The sequence below is a fragment of the Echiichthys vipera genome (assembly GCF_963691815.1).
Source record: "Echiichthys vipera genome assembly, chromosome: 8".
NCBI classification, from domain to species: domain Eukaryota; kingdom Metazoa; phylum Chordata; class Actinopteri; order Perciformes; family Trachinidae; genus Echiichthys; species Echiichthys vipera.
In genome coordinates, this window is record NC_139833.1 from 21,116,092 (window position 1) to 21,131,592 (window position 15,501).

General features: G+C 39.0%; 1 protein-coding gene across 1 annotated transcript in view; it reads left to right on the plus strand.

Annotated features, from left to right (window-relative positions):
• Positions 1 to 15,501, plus strand: part of LOC310950197 (collagen alpha-1(XIV) chain-like) — a 135,133-nt gene that overhangs the window by 76,584 nt on the left and 43,048 nt on the right. Inside the window, exons 28-33 of the mRNA XM_083917875.1 lie at positions 3,634 to 3,777; positions 3,914 to 4,078; positions 4,178 to 4,216; positions 4,390 to 4,528; positions 7,254 to 7,396; positions 9,459 to 9,568. Coding sequence (XP_083774001.1) covers positions 3,634 to 3,777; positions 3,914 to 4,078; positions 4,178 to 4,216; positions 4,390 to 4,528; positions 7,254 to 7,396; positions 9,459 to 9,568 — 740 coding nt within the window. The remainder of the gene's footprint in view (positions 1 to 3,633; positions 3,778 to 3,913; positions 4,079 to 4,177; positions 4,217 to 4,389; positions 4,529 to 7,253; positions 7,397 to 9,458; positions 9,569 to 15,501) is intronic.

The window sequence follows — 15,501 nt, forward strand, 5'->3', positions numbered from 1 at the left end:
ATATGAGTATTTGTGCACTCTTACAGTATATTCAGATTTAGGAATTGTGAATAAATGCGTGCTTGTGGGCGAATGTGAAAGTTTCCGCGTGCATTGAGATGACAGCCTCTCGGTGTGTAAAGTTACTTTAATCCTTAATTGTAATTAATTAATTGGAATGTAACGATAAGTGACTTTAAGTTGGACTGTAGTAATGCAGTTGCATGAGAGGTTTCTGAGGAACGAATGGATGAATGTGTTTCACTGACTATAAAAGCCAGTGAGAATGCATTTGATAGTCCACATTTATTTTTTAGAAACTTACTGCAACTTTTCAAAGATTATATGGTCTTAAGTCTCTTGTTGTTCGTCATATCTCATATATTTCACCTGCAGCCGCATAAAAGCAGAGAAAAAAAAGTGTCCTCCATTTTATTGCACCAACGCTTCGGATGATATCAGAGGAGAGATGCTTTCAACTGTTTTTGTTTTCTCTTATTGTTTAGCATCTTAACCTCTTGTTAATCCACCAAGATATGCTAGTTTGTCAGGAAGGGGGTGAAATAAAGCTCCAAAGTTAGGCTAAATTTTGGCGAGGGAAAAACTGACACTGTCATTTTTAAAGGGGTCCCTTGACCTCTGACCAGAGAGATCTGTATTAAAATTGGTTCTATGAGTACCCCTACGTCTCACGTTTACTGATATGTCTGCTTTATGATAATCCCAGACAATGTTGGGGGAAAAATCTACAGCTTTACTCATGCAAATATGTCATTTTCACCTATTTTAAAATGGCGTTTAGAATATTTCTGCATACTGGGGGTCCCTAAACAGTCCTGGAAATTTTATAAATTTTAGACTGGATTTCTGAGACTGTTGTTGATTCAATGAGCCCAATTGTTTCCATTTGTGATGATGATAATCCCCATAGAAACCACTTTATTGTAGTGAGACCACTTTTTGAATCTTGAGCTCACTGTATAAAATGAGCTTTGTGACCTCTAGGATAATCACAGCCTCATGAAACTTTACAACCTCAAACTAGAAGTCCATTCAGGCATTCAGAGGATGGATGTTTTTTTGACATTAAGGAGGTTTCTGAGCAGTTTTCAGAATACAAGTACTTTTTTCTTGCAGAAATCTCCGCATCAGAAGTTTTTGATACAAATCACAGCATGGATTTTTCTGTGTTGTTCCTCAAAATCTTGGTGTCTTAACGTTGTATTATAGAGAGATTTAATTAAAATTAAAATTCCCGAGTGGTAAAAAAAGGTGAAATATAGCACATCTGTGTAATAAATGGTAAACCACAAAAATATATTCTGAGACATTATAGAGCATGAGAATGGCCTTCATATACTTCTATCATAATGTTAAAAACCCTTATTCACGTTCGCAATTTAGCAAGAACACTGGTTAACTGTTGCCAGGAGGCCAAATCCAAGCTGATATGGATCGATGATTGATGATAAAGCCAAGATCCACTGACATGTTTTTTCTCACCCTCCTCTCGTACCTGCTGTTCCCCCTATCCAACATCTTTATTCTTCTTTTTCCCCCCAGCTGCTCTGTGCCCTCTTATCTCCCCTTTTGTCTACCACCACCCACCCATCCCTCATTTCCCATCTCCTCCGCTCCGTCATGTGTGTCACGTCATGCCTGGCTGGCTGCTGTGATTCCAATCTGGCCCAGTGTGAAGAGAGGACAGTGTAGAAACAGATGTATCACTGGCAGATATCTGACAACACAACACTTCAGAGGCCAAGCACCCGATCATTTGTCACCACTGACAGCTCGGTGAAATAACACAAACAACAGTCTGAAGATTTTGGTTTGGTCTGGAGACAGAGGCACCATACACATTCTCACATGTACAATAAGTGTTGGGTCAACTTAAATGGAAAATTACACTTGATTCCTCTCTTAATAACTCAGAAACACTCCAGGAGTGAGAAAGTGGTAAAGGACAGAGGGAGGAAAGAGGATTAATGGCAGCGATTGTCCATTTAATTATGAAAAGGTCAGGTGGAGATTAGATGAGCTTTTTGAAGTATTAATGCAAATCATGATGGGCAGTATGCAAAAACTGGCATTAGATAAAATTTACCTACCTGTGTGCGCAGGGATTGTGTTTATCAGTTTTCATGCACCGAATGAATATATTTGCACACAGTATGAAGTTTAGATCAATCAAAGCCATAATGGACTTTGACTTGCAGGTCAGTTTCTAATGTCATTTTAAATGACTTTACCATGTATTTTCACTGAATAACCAATGCTATGATCATTCTTCATAAGTTCATGTTTCAAAAGTTCACTTTTCAAAAGTAGATAGAGTTGTCTGGAGGTAACTAGATCAATAGAAATGTAATATAAATACAGTTGTAATGTTTTTTGAGGGCGTTGAAACACACTCAAACATAAGACGTCATTAAATACACTGTTTGTGTGAAACCACAAGGCTGTGTGGTGGGTGGGTCTTGAAACCTTTTAAAGCTGTCTAGACAGATTGTTTTGACTGATTAAGTCCATTAGCAGGTGACGTGTACATTGGCAAAGGTTCATCTAATTTTAACTTTTTCACAGACTGGATGTTGACATTTCCATCTTAGTGTTCGGGTCTCAATAAAATATGATTTTTCGACGAACTTTCTGGCCTATTTCAAATGCTAAGAGCGACTAAAACTGGTTTCCGGAGTTTTTAGATCGCGTCATTTAATAATTAGGGGCTTTATCTTATTAATGCCAGTAATAAGCATAGAGAATACTTGTTTTTTTTAATTAGCAAGTACAATAAAATCCTAACAAAGGTCACAAGCATTCACACCCACGCTTAAGGCAGGGAAGAGGATTTATTCTACATTGTCTGAGCACATTCCAATAAGTTTGGTTTGCAAAGCATTTATTCCATCCATCCATTTTCTTCTACTCTGATTTATTCCTCTGATCCAAAATTTTGTACCAGTGAATAAATGAAGCTTGATATCAGAAGAAAGTGTGTGTGTTAGTGAGAGAGAGTTTCTGAGGACTACATAAATGACCATACTGTTTGTATGTTGTTTTTTTTTCAATTTTATTTTTTATCACTGCTGTACTGTTTTTATTGTGTTCTATTGTGTTATCCTTAAAGGCAACCATTGGTTAACGTTCATTTCAACATGAGAACAATCTTGAAGAGACTTGAAAATAGTTTGTTAGATAATCAAAAAAAAAGTCTATAATTCTCAGAGATGTTATTTCAGTCAAAGACACTTTAAGAACTTTGACCATTTGTAACAAATGTTTATACTGTAAGGCCGGTTTTTGGCAGAAAAGGCTCTGCTGTTTGAGGGAGGATTCAAACGCAAGCATTAAATCTTAGTTAAATAAACAATAGGAAATAACACATAAGTAGTAGTTTGGCCTGGTGGAGGGAGCGGCGGCAGCAAATTGAGCTGCATGAACGTAACCAGTAACGGTGATGAGTGTCAGGCTGTAATGTCTGCTGTTCATCTGCATGAATATGATTGGACACCACGCAGATGTGAATGAGTCAATGATTGTGAAGGCAAAAAACATACAACCAAATGGCTTAAATGCTAAGTATATTGGGTTATACGGGCTAAAACATGCAAAACATGGTTGTTAAATCGAGAGGTTTCCTTTTCCCGTCAGGTCGGGCCATCAAACATGTGAAGGAGTCTATTTTCAGCCCAGAGGCGGGAGCTAGAAAGGGCATTCCTAAAGTTTTGGTCGTTCTCACTGATGGACGTTCGCAAGATGACGTCAACAAAGTGTCCAAGGAGATGCAGATGGATGGTGGGTATTTTACAGAAAAACACAGAAATAAAATCTGTGTTATTTGTTATGCATGTTGTGTAATTTCCCCACTTACTGCAGTTACACCACTGACTTTTAGCGTGTTATGGATTCTCTTGTTTAACTCTATTCCCAGGCTACATCATTTTTGCCATTGGCTTTGCGGACGCAGACTACGGGGAGCTGGTGAATATTGCCAGTAAGCCCAGCGATAGACACGTATTCTTCGTGGACGATTTGGATGCTGTGAAGAAAATAGAAGAACAGCTCATCACTTTTGTCTGCGAGGCTGCCACTGCCAGTGAGTAACACCACCTTCACCTTGCGTTAAAACCAGATTGGATGTAGAGGATGACTCAATAAAAAAAAATGAACTAACAAATTATTTTCTGTCTTCCAGCTTGTCCGTCTGTTTTGATGAGTGGTAACACAATGGCGGGTAAGAAAGAATAATATACTGTAAAACAGTCACACAGGTATCAAGCCTTGATAGAAAGCTAATTATGATGATGATAATAACATAATGGCAGTGCATGCTGTGGTGGCGGTAATGGTTGTTATGACAGTGATCATGTGGAGGAAGCTGATGGCAAGGAGGATTCGTCTTTTCAGGTTTCCGCATGATGGAGAAGTTTGGCCTCGTAGAGAAGGAGTACAGCACCATACCTGGAGTTTCTCTGGAGCCGGGCTCATTCAACAGCTTCCCCTGTTACAGACTACACCGTGATGCCCTGGTGTCACAGCCCACCAAGTGAGTACGTCAGCTGTAAGGCTAGAAACATGGTCAACGCAAATACACGGATGCAAATGACAATTGCTTGGCCCAGCTGGCACAATTGAAGGTAACATATGTCAGTAATATAGAGCTAATCAGAGCGTGTCCATGGCCACAGAATTAAACGAACATGCCGTCTATAGAGGAATGTGTAATGCTGTGCTTTCTGCACAGAAGGAAGGAAAAAAAGCAAACATAGATGATGGGATTTCTGAATGAAGAGGTGAAGTGTCAAATATATGCCAACACATACGGAAATATTCACTTAGAGCTTAGTCAAACTGGTCATCCATGGTTGATTCATGTTATTGGAGCAACGCTCAGACTGCAGCTTGCGCCTGTTTGCGCTATGATTTTCAGGTGACACATTTCAGAACACATCAACGCCTAAAGTCAATCTTGCATCGCTCAAACCATCTGCATTCACATACATTTATGAGCCATGGTTCGGCCTTAACGCTGTGTTTCCACTAAACACAACGTACATTTTTCATGTGATGTGATTACATAAAAAGTCAATGTAAAGAAGCAACACAAATTTGCAACAGGCGATAATTTATTTTATTTATTTTCTTAAAAAGCCTTTCACTGTTGGGATTCTCTTAATACTGTTGAATCAGAAATGGAGGAAAAGCTTGTTGTAGCTGTTTGTGGGAGGTTGAATTCACTGAGCACTGTGCACCTCCTGATAATGTTATAAACCCAGACATAGTCTGACTCACCAGGTGTAGACTGTTGGTATAAAGCCTGCCATCAGGTGTCTATCACAGCCGTAATTCTCCTGCCCTTCTGCTATCTCCAATTCCTACTTTGCAAGGGCACGGTTGCCACATTTGGGGCTTGGTCCTGGATCCCAGAATGATAAGCGGTTTAGCCAGACCTTTCTCCAGTGTTGACACAGCGCTGTATGGGTATTTGGTTTTCCAATATATCTGGGACTTCCACAGCAGGTACAAGCAGGAATTGTTGTTCATTTGGAAATGGTTAATGGCGAAAAGAAAAGTTTTAGTATCTTCATGGAGCCCCTCCTCCTCTCCGGTGTGTGTCAAACTCGCAGGAGTAAATGAAAGTGAAAATTTGTGAACACAGCAAGGGGGAGAAATCTGCAAACGTGTTAAACTGACTTTAATAAAGAAAAAAACGTTGGGGGTGACGGTTTGCTCAGTGACAGTTTCATTGAGATCAAGATGAGAAGAAGTAACAATACATAAGGTTATGAATAAGAAGATTGACTCTCACAAAAGAATCATAATGACACAGACACATTATTAAAGAATAACAAATATAATCAAAAATATCTGCATGTTAAGTTGTCATCACCTCATACATCATCATTATTATAATTTTAATATACTACAAGCTAAATCCAGTTGACTGTTGATCCTTCATAGTTATTTTTGATCCACTCTGCTGTTCATCCATCTATGTTTGCTTGCTTAGGGACTCTCCCTTCCTCCCTTGGGAATGGGGAGTGGACACAAACACCGGAACCTTTGAATTATCAGCCAGCAGTATGAAAAGAGTCCCAGAACTATTTAGCAGTCCTGCCTATGAGAATGTCCCAACTTTCTGACTAATATCAAACAACTAGGGAACTAACACGGAATAATCATGCAGTTTGCATGTTTAATATATTACTTGCAAAATATTATATAAATTGAATATACTACTATATCACTATTTAATATTTTACTATGCAAAGACAAAAAAGAAAAAGCAAGTAAGCACATTTTGGATCATTTTCTTTTAGAATATTTTTCCCAAATAATCACAACCTGAAAAGAATGTCATAGCATTTCACCAGCTACTGCAAGGCTCTACAGTATATACAAAAAGCAAAACACATAGACAGATACAGACATTTACAGTAACAGCGCATTTAATGCCCTGTAGCTTCCCATGAAACAGACTCTCTGTGTGTGCTGACCAGAGTAATAGAGAAAACACCCCACAGAAATAAACTGACCCAGACTGTACATCTCTTTAATTTCTATTTGATTTTTATGGCTGACACAGGACACTGATTAATCCTATTACAGCGTCTAATTTAATTAAACCATGCCGGATCAGATATAATTAAAAGATTAAAGGTTCTAAGGTCATGTTTTCAGGTTTCAGTTAGAGTGTACCTTGTGCACTTCAAATTGCAGATTCAGACAGTGACCACAAGTAATTAAGACACTTCACAGCATTAAGAGATGATGGAAACAATCACATAGACTGAAGACATTTCTCTGGGACAATGGCTGGTGCAGGTTGGAGGTGGTAATGTCTACCCAGCCCTATACCACAGAGAAATATTATAAATGGTATTAAACCCCTGCGTACAAACACTAAACAAGAGCATTCAATGGCTTCAAATGTGCTACTGTGATGTCTTTCTTTCTGTGATGTTGTCAGTCAACCAGCTTTAACTTCTACTTCCTGCTCTGCTTTGGTTCAGTTTCTGAGAAGTGACATTGACGAGCCCTCTGAAAAGTTGAGGATCATTTGAACCTGAAGTGCTCGAATACAGCCACAAAAAAAAAGGGCTCGGCTCTGAGATCAAAATGAGGCTGGCACTCACATACGGTCTCAGGCAGCTGAAAGAACTCTAAAAGCATTCAGAGCTGGAAAGAGACAACGGCCCTTTGAAAAAGACACTGTGGATACATGCCTGTAGGGCACAGCTGAGCTCACTCTTCTTTCATGTGTGTTCCAGGTACCTTCACCCTGAAGGTTTACCCTCTGACTACACCATTTCTATGATGCTGCGCCTACTTCCCGAGACCCCGCAGGAGCCCTTTGCATTGTGGGAGATCCTCGACATGGAGGACGAGCCATTGGTGGGATTACTCTTGGACAGTAAGTTTGAATTTTCTCTCTGTCTCACCTGAATCAAACTCCAACAGCAGATTAGTGCGGCCATCCCATTTTTAATCCAATATATTTTACGTTTAAATTAGCAAAGGTTACCTTTTGTTGGTCCTTTGTATCGTAACTTTAGAGCAAAAACTCTCACAGTACTCTACCGCCAACTTATACTAACCTTAACCATACAAGATACCTAACCTTAATTGTTCATGCTTCACCCTAACCATATTACGAGAGTTTCGCAAATCTTTGGATAGCATCTAGACACGGGCCTTTGTATCCTCAATCATTCATCGATGCAGAGATTGTAGACTCAAACAGAATTTTAGGAGTCATTCCATTTTTGATCCAATGTATTCTTACTTTACATGAGCAAAAGTAACCTTGTATTGGTTCTGTTTAGATGGTAACCCTAAATTTGCAACACTCTCCCAAAAACTTACTAACTTTGCCAGTTTTGCAAATCTTGGTTTACCCTCTAGACACGAGCCTCCGCAATAATTCATACTGTACAGAAATGCCAGATAACTTCTGTTTGTGGAAGTTGTCCCTACTTTACCCCATTCTCACTGGGACACACCATTAGTCTGGGTATGAACCATGACCTCAAACTTAGAGCTGCTTATTCTTGTGTTCTTGGAGTTTGTAACTGGATATCCCAGTTTCATATAAAGCCAATATTTCAAAGCCAAAGCAGACGGGAGGATAGTGTCATAAGATTAAACACGGTGCAGTGGCTGTGTTTGTATCCGACTGTGATAAGCGATGTTACAGAAACACTGCTCGCCAGGTTAACTCAACCTTTAGAGGTGTTTCGGACACTGAGCCCCAGGGCAGACCCCTGACCTGCTGCAGAGATTATATCAGCAGATGGAATGGATGAGCTTGGGATTCCCAGGAGAAGCTGGAGGAAGTTGCAGGAGAAAAGTAATTTAGTTTTCTAATTTCCCCGTCGACCCTGATACAGCTAAGCAGCAAGAAAAGGGTGAAAAAATGTAATTGTAACTTCGACTATATTCAGCTGTTCAGAAGAAATCATAACTTTGAAAGAATGTTTATTGAGCTGAAATTTTAAACAAAAGCAAGGAAGCATGTTGGTGATAACTGTACTACGAATAACTATTAGAATAATAGGGAGGGCATTATAGTCTGGGAAGACCGACGGGTTCAAGAATATCCATTCACTCACATAAAAGGACAACACAGGGTTAGTTACAAGGTTTCTATTCTGAGAGACTGTTTTTGAGACATTTCTTTATAGCATCGTACATTTTTTCTCTGCTTCAATGACTTTCAGAGATACTGGCAGTTTTTTCATTCAGTTGCAGCCGTGTATGAAAAGGTGTTTTGGCCCAGAGTTCACTCTTGAATTTGAAAAGGATCCAATCTGTTGAGCTGGTACAATGAATCTTAATTTTCTGTTACATACAGACAAACAGCAGAGTAGCATCCAGTTATAATATATCTATATATGAGGAGCTCTTATCCAAAACGCTATAAATCCATTTTAATAGTTTTCAGGAAAATTTCATTTTTTACCTAGACCCACACATTTGGTTAATATTCAATTTATCTCGTCAAAATGGTTTATTGGCTCAGTCTGAACATGTTGAACGGACGGACAAAACAAAAAACTCTCCCGCTTCAGAGCGCCGCCATGTTGGATCGCATAGAACGCTCGCTGAATTCTGATTGGTCGAGAGGACGTATCGCATTTAGGCTAAAAATAGGTTTGGCGCTGGTCGCGGTTTGGAAAGGAACTGCATCTTGCGGACCATTTTAAACAAGGAAATATAGCGATTTGGCAGAAACATTGATGAAGTAGTGAAAAGGTTCTGTATACAGCAAAGTGGCATGACAAACTTGTTTTTTTTTTATTTGGCTTTTATCTCATTTTTGAAAAGAGCTCTTCATATATATATATATATAGGCTGTTTCCTTCAGTGTAACAAACCAGATCTTTTTTGGATTCTAATAGCAGTAGACAGAGGCAATAGTTTCAACTTGATGTGAACATCAACCTTTTCTTTTCTCTCCTCCCCCACTACCCCAGACTCTGGAAAGACTTTGACGTTCTTCAACTACGACTACAAAGGAGACTTCCAGACCGTCACCTTTGAAGGGACTGAAATAAAAAAAATCTTCCATGGCAGCTTCCACAAGGTTAGTGTTTAATGTATGGGTGATTCATCATTTTTAGCCTTTTTTTGTGCAATTCTTTATTTCAAGGCGAGTTGAGAACATTTAGCCCGCTGTGACAGAGAGCATTAAAAGTCTGAACAATATTCACATTATCCTTTTTTCAAAGAAACAATATGCGTTGCATTTTCAATGCACATTCTGAAAAGGATGACAAAATATATACAAGTATGTTCATGTGTAGGCGAAGTGAAAGTCAACTTTCACTCAAGTGCAAAACTGGAAATAAAAATGCTTTCCAGTGTTTTGTGCATCTCTTTATAGCAATGTCTTATTACTGGACAATCCCAGAATATGTGTATATGCCAGTGATCTTCTCATGGCTCCCACAGTCTGCAGCACTCTGAATCCTCCCCTGTAAAGTGTGCTTTCCATCCAAATTCTTTCCCTGTATGCAAGTTTTTACGTTTCCATTGAAAATACCGTCCTTCCTTTTCAGTTACCTTTGATTTCCCTTTCATTTTTAACATATATTTTACATGATTTCTTACCCCTAGCACTTCTGTCCTCACTGCATCACAATTTAAGGGATATCACATTTGCTGGTTATATTTTTATGGTCCTGTGCTTGCTTCTGTATCATATATATGTAGACGGTTTCAGCTGCTGGTCAGAATATGAAAGCAGTTTTAAAGAGAAAAGAACACTGTAATGTAATTACTGTAATTGTAAAAAAAGAAAGCGTACTGTCTAGTTAGAGCTAGAGCCAATGTTATCTTGTCTGTCTTGTTGTGGCTGCGTGTTTGCATTACATTACATATCAGGTTCACACTGACAAACCATCAATATGGAGGTTGTAGTTTTTCAGACAAATGTTGAGCAGGAAGCTTTTTGATGAGCTGTTGAGAAAGAGATAAAAACACGGAAGATGGACTGTATGTTGATGTTTATGAAGTGGAGAAGCCTGGCGGTTGTTTCCAGTGGCTGGATTTGTTCTCGCGACCTGTCAACACTACTGTGATGATGAGTGTGTGTGCAGGTGAAGAGAGCCTTTCTCCCTCTTCTCGCTCTACCTCCCACTCTGTGCTGCTTTTTCAATTGGATTGTATCGTATTTTTTTAAAACTTAGTGGAGAATAAGGAGTGGGAGTGAAACTGCAGACTTCATCACCTCTTTGGTCTCCCATGATGAACTTATTGTGGACATTTTTCATTTTTTGATGCCCCAGCGACAGATGCGGCTGGAAGCATTATGATTATGCTTTTGTTTTTGTCTGTCTGTGCCTTTCTTGGGAACGCGATATCTCAGGAACCCATGGAGGGTTCTTTAAATGTGGCACAATCTTCCACTTGGGCTCAAGGATGAACTGATTATATTTTGAAGGTCAAAGGTCACTGTGAACTGACAAAATGTGGGTTTTTTGGCTCAAGAATTCCTACAGTAATTATATTTTTTTACACAAATGTCAAACAAACAATAATACGACAAATAATAATAGTAATATGATAAAATTATGAAGTGATGACCTTTTAAACACAAAAGGTCAAAGTTCACCTTCACTGTGACATCAATGTTTCTGTCTGCTATTCAACGCCACAACTCAGGAGCAGGAGGGCAGACTTTTTGTTGGATGCCGAATTAGTGACACTTATCTTGAAATTGTTGTGATTGAATTTTTTTTCTGTGCTGCCAGGCTGAAGAAACCTTTTATTAAATTCCTTCAAAGTCTAAACTACATATATTACATAAGTCTGGACAGTTTGGAATTAAACTTGACTGGTTGCCAGAGACGTACAACCACAAGGTGGTAATTTTACTTGACACTTGTTTATTAACTAAACAGTGTAAAAACTCAGTGTGATAATTGTTTAATACTTTAATAGTAACAATGGATTAAATGTAGTAACAATTACTCAGAGAACCAGACTGAATTAACAACCCCATGCTCTAACGACATAAATGTAGTATCTCGAACAAAGTGCATTCGATGTACAGTATATACAATATAGAGCAGGTTTTGATTGCCATAGAAGTTAATTTATCAGACTCAAAGTACAGACATCATTATAAAGGAAACTATCTATTGTTAATACTTTTCTCCGCTGGACGACCAGAGAAGATATTAGTTTGTCCTCCAACTGATTCTCAGACAAAGACAGTCATATTTTCCTTAATCACTGGGATTCTCTCCAAATACATTTATGCAAAGTATATTGTGTCAAATTAGTCCGACAGAAATGGATATGCAAAATTTTTCACGACATTCCCTCAATAAAAGACAATTTTCTGCTCACTTGAGAGGAGGAATTGTTTTGTGAAATGATGGAATAGATGGTGATCCGAATACTCCAATGAATAAATGATCACTTTGGTTTGTGTCAGTGAATGACAAATTCACATGGCAAAACATTTAAGCATGAAATATCAACAAAATAATAACAACCTGTAGAATAATAATCAATTCTTTGAATGAACCACGCTGTTCAGAGGTGTATTTACTTCAGACTGATGGAGATGGACATTCACATGTTTTCTTTTGTTACATTTTCAAAGAGTGTTTAACTTTTGCTTGACAAATGGATGGAAACATTACTTAAAAGAATGTCCATTCAAAGTCAGAATAGTTTCTGCTGCAGAGCTTCTGTTGTGTTCTTTATATCCTGAAACTGAAAATCAACCAACAGCAGCCACCAACTGCCTGTCTGTCTTTATCTCTGTTCTCAAAATGTCAGGGAGGAGCTGTCCATCATCCTCTGTGCCATTTTGTCTTCTCCATTGTTGTCTGTCTCTCTGCTGGAGAACATGACAGCGTAGAGAGAGAGAACAGATGCAGAGGACTGCCTGGCCGGAGGAAGTGTTCGTCTCCGCTTAGACAGGATGACAAGTGAATAAAAGGGAGCGTCCGTGTGCGTGTGCATGTTTGCGTGTCGGTTATAAAGGGATTACCATATGAAGACACCTCGTGTGAAAGTAGGATCTGTCACCACTCAGCCAAGCACACACACACACACACACACACACACACACACACACACACACACACACACACACACACACAGAAAACAGGTGAAAGTAAGTGGGGGGAACAGCAGAGGAAGAAATAAATATGACAGTGAGCTTGAGACGCAAATGGGAAAAATACAGAGAGACGTGTAGACATAGGAGAAGGGAAAGTTATCTTCAGGATAACTCACATAATATACTCCACAAGTGTATTAACGCCATTTCTGTATCTCCCAAAATGATTAAATGCCTCACATTAAAACTGTTAGAGAGCACTTAAAGCACCAGTGCTTCAGGAGCTTTCTATCTGACAGACATATTTCACACACGTTCAAAATTCACAGCGAATTCATTTGCCCATAAATGATCATTATATAGCTGTATCCATAACTGCCGGTAGCTGCTTGGAAAAAAGAAGAACAAGTGATAATGGAGGAAGAAATGAAATGTGTTGAAATAAATGTGTTGTCGTAGTTGTGAGGACCGATAAATGAGACTGAAGCTTTTGTGTTTGTAAAAGGAAAAGGGGACGTGCGTTATGTGCCTGATGTGATGGTGGCATGTGTTTTCCTGACAATTAGCGGCTTGATGATTCAAATAGATGCACAGACTGCGAAAGTGAAATATGAAATATGTCAACAGTACATTTTTGTCATAATGGGGTGGGACAGTAGAATAAACTCTTGTGGGGGCGACTGTGGCTTAGTGACAGAGTGGGTCGTCCTCCATTTGAGAGATTGGCAGTTCAATTCTCACCTTCCCACTTGTTGAAGTGTCCTTGGGCAAGACATTGCTCCCCGTGCTGCGCATGGGTGTGTAAATGTGGTGTGAATGATTAGATTAGATTAGATTAGATGGGCTATTATTAATTAACATGAGCTAAATTATTATTTTACATGAAAAAGGAAGACACATAAACTTTTTAAATAAGAGAGCGGAGGGTGGGCTGAATAAAGATGACTCAAGGAGGGCTTGGAAATTAATCAAATCCATTGTTGGGATGCAGAACAAGGAGGCAAAAGAGTTTTATCCTGAGAAGTGAAAAATTGGCAGAGGAGTTAAAGAAATTCCGCTCTGGGTTTGATGTCTCTGATTTAGAAATGGGCCTGTAAGATTGAAATAGATGAGGTGATTGTGTGTCTTTTAGTCGAATTACAGAGAGAAAAAGCCCTGGTCCTGATGGCATGGGGGAAATGATTGAAGTGTTGTGCCTGACAAATGTGCTGTGTTTTTAAAAAATATATTTTCCAGTTCTTATTGGAATAAAATAATTGAACAGGTCCATGTTCAGTTTCAGTTCTGTATCAGTTTTATGATCATCTGTAGGAAAGCACAGGGTCAACCATTCAATGAAATGTGTTTGACAAGAGAACGGGTCACCTCAGCAATGAATATAACAAAGAAATAATAAGAGAGAATGACATTGATAAGACAATAATGAAAGTGGAAAGACGTTGAGATGAAGAGACAATTAGTGGAGAGGTGCGACGAGATGATGTGGATGCTATTGTGGTACCAGTAGCAAAGTCTCCTAGGGCACTGACTGATTATCACCTTGTCAGCTTCATGCTTCTGAAATTTTGCACACCACGCATGACATGTTGGGCGCCTTGCAGTTCCCACCAGGCCAGGAGAGGAGTGGAGGACTCTAAAGAGACTCTGTTAAATCTGCACCTGCAGGGAAATTAGAACCATGCATGTTTGCTTTCTAATGACTTTTCTGCTGCTTTAAATGTATTCGGCCCCATGTTCTTGCACACAGGCTCTTATTTAATTTAAACATGGATTTTAGCACACTGTATGTTGGCTCACTGACTTGTTAACGAACCGATCTCAGAGGGTCTGGGTTAATGAACCGTGTCTGGTTATCTCTAATTTTCCACTGGATCCCCTCAGGGCTTTCACCACCTTTTCCCTGGTCTTAACTGGTGTGACCAGAAGCATCAGTTGAATGCAGATACAGATGCTATTTGTAAAAATACTAATCAGCACTTGTTTTTTCTTTGTTTTAAGTTTTAATGTAGCGCTGATGAAAATGTTTTATTCTTCTTTTATTGAGTTTGTCCCGTCTTTTGTTTGTTATTAATGCTTTATTGAATTTAAAAAAGACACGGGAAGAGATATGAAACAAGGACAGTAACGGACAATTTACATGCATAGAACTCAAAGCTGTAGACAAAGAAAATTAACAAGCAAAAAGGAACAATAACAATACAAGTAAACAAAAAAACAAAAAAAAGAGACAGCTTCATTATTTAGACCAGGTGAACAAATTTGGGTGTCTTTCCCATTTCATTTTAGTCTTTTGCTCTGGGCTCAAAAATGTGGCCGCAATAGTCCAGGGTTCTAGATATCATCTGTGCATGTGATGGAGGAATGCACAACATATGTAGGTGGCGTGGCCTCAACAACCCTGCAGTAAGCAGTGTGCTATGTGCATGTCATTGAGGAATAGCATAGATATTCTCAAGTGTACTTGCATGAAATCTGGTTGTTTTAGTCAAGATTGTGCTAAAATATAGTTTCCCTGAGTACATTTAAAATTCCTGTTAAGGGCAAACCTTCAGTTTTGTAAATTCCAGGTTGATTCCCATAAATTCCCAGAATTTTGCAACCCTAGCTGTGACTGATGGTGCATGAGCTGGTGCCCATTGTTGAACGAGCAGTCTCCTACCCAACATGGGAGCGGTCTGGACCCATTCAGTATGTATAGAGGACTGTTTTACTCAGGGTGGACAGATCCTCCAACAGGAATAACCGAATGCACCTTACTGACCAACAGTTTTCTCATAACCTCAACAATCTGCATCTGGAGTACAGTATTAGTGTAACATACAGTGTGTATACTAAGACCCAGTCGCATCACACCTGTATGTTGTTTACAGTACTAGTACAAAAAATGTTGACTTTTGACTGGTACTGTATTCATTACCACACTTCAGTCTGAATAACCT